The 6,000-nt window shown below is 42.7% G+C and overlaps 1 protein-coding gene across 5 annotated transcripts in view; it reads left to right on the top strand.

Annotated features, from left to right (window-relative positions):
• The first annotated feature begins 224 nt into the window (after positions 1-224).
• LOC132391499 (insulin receptor substrate 2-like) overlaps positions 225-6,000 on the top strand; it is a 164,637-nt gene continuing 158,861 nt past the window's right edge. For 4 of the 5 annotated variants that reach the window (XR_009511251.1, XR_009511252.1, XR_009511250.1 and 1 more), the window contains exon 1: positions 225-4,053. Coding sequence is in view for 1 of the 5 variants with exons in the window: in XM_059964769.1 (XP_059820752.1) it covers positions 944-4,048 (3,105 nt within the window). In the remaining 4 variants the exon portion in view is untranslated. The remainder of the gene's footprint in view (positions 4,054-6,000) is intronic. The other variant, XM_059964769.1, reaches the window with a different exon arrangement.

The raw sequence follows: 6,000 nt of genomic DNA, 5'->3' as shown, positions 1-6,000 counted from the left end.
GTGAAAGAAAGAAAGAATACGCATTCTAAATGGTGACTGCCTTTGCTGGAAAGACGCGCCTCCCGTGGCTCAGCAGGTGAAGGGGTTCGGAACAACATGATCCACAAATGCACACCCAGCGCCGGAGGCCGCTTAGAGGGCGGCATGTGGTTGTGCACATTGTGGGCTCTGAATATTAGAAAATTCAACTTTGCTGTGAGTTGTTCCGTTTCTCTTGATATGCTAGATGCGCACACCCCGCGTCCAACTCTGCGCTTGCAACTATGGTAACGCTATTGATTTCCAGCTCAGTTTGACCCACTGGAGATAAACAAGGGGCTCCCTGTCTCATGATGGCTACGAACTTTCAATTGATTGAGTCCCCTTCTCCGCGTTTGTTCTGCAACACCTTTTCTGTGTCCACACAGAATTCCAAGACTAAAATCAGCGAAGAGCAAATGTGAAATTCTGTAATCGCCTGAATTTTACCTATTTTGCCTAACTACGCAATTATTTTGTTTTTGAATAAAAGAAAGGAACTATTTGTCAACTGGGGCAGGAGGACCTAAGCACGGCGGGTTGGTTTCTACTACCTTAAGCCTGGGGGGGGGGGGGGGGGAGCACGTCCGGCTCTGGGTTCACCAGACGACTCGTAATTGGCGGCTCTGTAGCCTTGTACTGGCAAAGACTGTTGGCTGGCCGGCCCTCGCCTCCTCCCCTCCTGGCCGCGCCCCGTACCTTCTGTGCCTCACTGAAAGCTGGCGTGTGTTACGGACGTCATATGTTGTTTTGCTCTTTAGCCAGTCATAGTGTGTGTGTTTTAGTTATAGCTAACCTTTCCACTCCGATACACGTAGAGTAAGAGGAAGAGCAGGAAAAAAATCCAGTACGTCAGTTTTCATTTGGAAAAGGTGAAAAATAACGCCCGCGACATTTATCTATGTGTGAACATTCTTTCTGAATAATGGCGAGCCCGCCAGCGGCAAAAGGAGGGTCAGCTGGTTATCTCTCCCCGGCCAAGGTGAGGAAATGCGGCTACTTGAAGAAACAGAAACACGGACACAAGAGGTTTTTCGTTCTTCGGGAGCAGAGCGGCAGTTTTCCGGCCAGACTCGAGTACTACGAAAATGAGAAAAAGTGGAGGAACAAGTCGTCGGCCAAGAGGGTAATCTCCTTGGACTGCTGTCTGAGCATCAACAAGAGAGCGGACGCCAAGTACAAATACCTGATCGCGCTCTACACCAAAGAGGAATACCTGGCGGTGGCGGCGGACAACGAGCAGGAGCAACAGAGCTGGTTCAGCGCGCTTACCGAGCTGTTGCCCTCCGCCTCCAGCTTGCCGCTGTCACACTGCACCGAGCACAGCGACTGTGGACTGCTTTACACCGCCCTGTACAAACAAGTGTGGCAAGTAAACCTGAAGCCTAAAGGCTTGGGCCAGGCCAAAAATCTTAGCGGCTTTTACATGCTGTGCCTTTCCATCAGAAGCATAAGCTTAGTAAAACTCAACTGTGACGTGCCGTCGGTCACCCTGCAGCTAATGAACATCAGGCGGTGCGGCCACTCGGAGAATTTCTTCTTCATTGAAGTGGGGAGGTCGGCGTCCACCGGCCCCGGGGAGCTGTGGATGCAGGTGGATGACTCGGTGGTGGCTCAGCATATTCATGAAACCATTCTCGAAGCTATGAAAGCCATGAAAGATGTGTGCGAATTCCGACCCCGCAGCAAGAGTCAGTCGTCCGGGTCCAATCCAATCAGCGTGCCCTGCCGGAGGCACCTGGTCCACCTACCGCCGAGCCAGACCGGGCTGCAGAGGAGATCGCGGACTGACAGCATGGCGACCCCATCACCTGCTGGTAAGATCGTACCGGGTCGTATGAGGACAGCGAGTGAAGGGGATAACAATTCTATGACTGGTAGCCCCATTAGCCCCAGTACAGTGAGAACACACTTCATTCGTTCAAGTACAATATTTAGAAATCCCAGAATGATGCAGTCCAGTGTTCTTCACCACAGTCGATCAATGTCCATGCCGGTGTCCCGTTCTCCCTTGTCTGCTGCAAGTCCAGTGAGCCTATCATCAAGTAGTGGGCATGGGTCAGCATCAGACACCATAGTTCGCCCATCCAGTAGCAATGCATCTGTTTCGGGATCTCCAAGTGATGGAGGATTTATTTCTTTCGATGAATGTGGTTCAAGTCCTGGAGACTTAAGGCATTACATAGGGAACAGAAGTAATACTCCAGAATCTCTTGCGTACACTCCACCTGTACGAGAGAGTAATGAATTGTATGGCTATAGGTTAATGGAAAGACATACAAGTGGTCAGTGTAACCGCAGCTGTTGTCATACAGCAAGGGATGAAAGTTCCGAAACACAGAGAAGTTACCGGAAAAGAACGTGTTCCTTAACAACCCCATGCCGACAGCGTGCTATTTCACATGTTTCTTCAGTTTCACTAGATGAATATACTTTAATGAAAGCTACCTGCATGGGCAATTCAGGCCATCTGTCGTGTGCTGTGTCCCCAAAAGTGTGCTATAATCCTTATCCAGAAGACTATTGTGATATTGAAATAGGATCCCAAAAAAGTTCTGAATGCAGTAACTATGGTGATGATGATGGCTATATGCCAATGACCCTTGGAATGGTAAATGTACCTGTAAAAAATGATGACTACATGCCAATGAGCCCCAAATGTGTGTCTGCCCCAAAGCAAATAATTAATCCTCGATCACATCCGCAAGTAAACATAAATGGATATAAGAACATTTCTCCTGTTGAGTGCTGCTCACCTGATACCATTGGATACAAGAGAATGTGGTATGGATCAAAGATTTCAGGAGAAAATTCTGATGGGAAGTTCACCAATGATGAATATATGAACATGTCTCCTGTTGATCACTGTGCATCAGTTACTCCCCCGGACTGTTTTTTCCCTGTAAGTAATGAACGTCCTCGATCCAGTGATTCCTTTAGCTCACTACCCCAATCTCGCAAGCCTCATTTTCAGAAGGATGGAGAAAATGATCATTATGTTCTGATGAGTTCGCCACATGCTGTTATTTTTGAAGAGCCTGCACTTGGTATAAAGTCTAACTCATCCTGTGTAATTAATCATGCTGTACATTTACCAGTAAGGCAAAGTCAGAGGGATGGTTTTGTACTTCGAGAAAAAGCTCTGAGACCCTCTAGACTGTCACTGGAGATGCTAAGAGCCAACACACCACCAAGTACAAATGAACCTTCTTTGCCACCGAAACCAAAAAGCCCAGGAGAATACATCAATATAGATTTCAGCAACAAATTTGTATATGCCTCACCATCTGTGCCACCAAAAGTTTCCTTATCTTCCTCAGATTCTGCTAATGTTCAGAAAAGGTTGCCAGCATCTGATTACATGAATGTTAATCTCAGTTCACAGTCACCAAAGAATGGAATTGTTTCTGTCAATTCCTTTGATGCAATAACTGGATATCCAGAGACATGCCCCAACAGAAGTCATCCTGCTGATACTTTCCTGAAAAGTCAGGTTGAGACAACCCCCTTTTCTCACCCCTCAGAAGATGAAACTGAATATACAGAAATGACATTTGTAATGGCCACGACACCTCCACTACCAGATTCAAACCATGAAAGTACCCAAGTGGCTACAGTGGTGAAAAGACTTTCTCTAATCGATCAGATGCCTGTGGTAGATATTTTCATGCTTCCAAATGTGGCACCAGATCCCAATCGGGGTGCTAAAGTAATCCGTGCTAACCCCCAGGGACGCAGGCGGCATAGCTCAGAGACATTCTCTTCCACAACGACTGTCACACCGGTTTCACCTTCATTTGCTCACGATCCCAAAAGGCACAGTTCTGCTTCATTTGAAAATGTTTCTCTCAGAAAGAATGAAGAAACTGAGGAGCTTAAAGGAAGCCCAATCTGTCGCAAAACTTCCACTGGTTTCCAAGATGGGCTGAATTATGTTGCCTTGGATTTAGTGAATGATAATTTATTGAGCTGTGAAAAAATAGCGCAACGTCGATCAACACCTCAACCGAAAGGAAATACTAACTATTGATACAGGTATATAGCTGCTGTTGAAAATTTGTCATCTTTATACTTTTTTGGTGTACTTTTTAAAAATATTTTCTAAGCATTAACTAACTTTGATAGTAAGCATTTTGGATTATTTTAGTGGCTCAGCTATACATTTTTGCAAATATTCCAATTTTGGTTTATTTATTGGAAAATAGCAAGATAGGATTTGTAACTGTTTTGTCACTTCTATGGCATTTTAATCTAATATCAGCTTCACAGCATTACTGCAACACAGTTAGCACCAAACCAAAACCAAACAGCCTGAACTGACAGGAAGCTCCTGGTGATTTCATTGCCTCAGAGAGTCGTCTGCAGGGGATGCAGGTGGATAAATTATGTGGAATATTTTAAAAAAAGGTTTAGACAATGGAGACCTTACATAGTAATTAATCTCAGAAACCAAGAAAATCAACTTCAGCTCTTAATATTAAAAATGAGAAAAACTTGGTACATTAATACAATGTTGAAAAGCTTGGAAAGTTACTTTCAAAACTAAAATATATGTTTATGCCTCTAGAATCACTTCCAATTCTGCCCTAATGAAACTGCTATGAGCCTGAGTAATCATTGTAGCCTCGTTTAGAAATAAGCTCAACAGGGCACCTGCTAGTTCACCTTTTGGTTTCAGTTTGACTGAATAGTTAAAGTGAAAACACGATCAATTCGATAGTGGAAGTCTAAACTTGTGCTTCAGCCCAGCATACCTTCCAGAAACAAATGAGCTATGAACAAATTTTAAAGTGAGCTTGTATCCAAATTACACAGGGTGGCAAACCATGACCCTGATTTAACTGAAAGTGGGTGAGAACAGAGCTTTGTTGACTAAATAGGAAACAAGTATTCCAAGTATTTTGCTTTGCACTTACCCACCCCATTCCCAGTCCCCTGCATTTTGAACTCTTATACAATTATCAATGTAAAACAATCATCGTCAAAAGCATTCTGTAATTGCATAAGGCAAACTATTTGATTAAAAAATGTGTTCACAACATCTCTTTTGTAAACAAAACTAAAATTGACTCTTGAAAATCAAAATGATGGGAAGTCAACTTGAGACAGGATATCTGTAAATGAGATATATAGATTTTTCAACAGCTCCCACAGTTTGGAAATTGTTAAATGCACAGCAACTCCGCTATTTAACAAAGAAGAGTGAACACTGGAACTGCAGCAACTTGACAAGAGTAGTAGGGAAATGCTACAATCACCATATTCACTTGAATAAGATTTTGCAAAGTCAATATGGATTTATGAAATAAATTGTGTTTGATAAATCATTTGGAGTTGAAACAAGTAGAATAGTAAAAGGAACTATTGGTTGGAATATTTTCTGATTTCCACTGGGTATTTTCATATGGTATGGAGTAAGAAATTTTTAAACAAAATTTGAGCATAGAAGATTGTGGGTAATATAGTGACATGGATTGAAGATTAGTTCATGGACAGACCAAGTTGCTGATGAATATATGGGTACATTCAGGTTGGAATTCTGCAAAACACCAAGATCTATATCAATTATTTGGATAAAAAAACTAAATATATTTTATTCAGATTTAACTGTGACATATAGCTGTGAATAATAAGGATGATCCAGAGAATCTACAGTTGGATATAGACAGGCTATTTGATAAAGCAAATTGAATATACTATGGAAAACAGGTATTCACTTTGGTAGAAGAAAATAGCTTTATGTGGGCAATTGTGGAGTTTACATACTATCGTACATAAAGCTCTAACGATATCCCAGCTGATACATTTTACTATCCAAGCCAGGGATGTACTTAAAATAGAATGCCTAATTGATTGAGATGGAGCTCTTTGAACAGCAACCATGCATACTGGGTCTACACTGTGTTAAATTTAGAAGGATGAGAGGCAATCTGGTTCAAACATACTAACTTCTTGTAGGGTCTGATATGTTAGATTAAAAAT

This window comes from Hypanus sabinus, chromosome 3, assembly GCF_030144855.1.
Source record: "Hypanus sabinus isolate sHypSab1 chromosome 3, sHypSab1.hap1, whole genome shotgun sequence".
Taxonomy (NCBI): Eukaryota; Metazoa; Chordata; class Chondrichthyes; order Myliobatiformes; family Dasyatidae; genus Hypanus; species Hypanus sabinus.
This window is presented reverse-complemented; position numbering and strand designations above follow the sequence as displayed.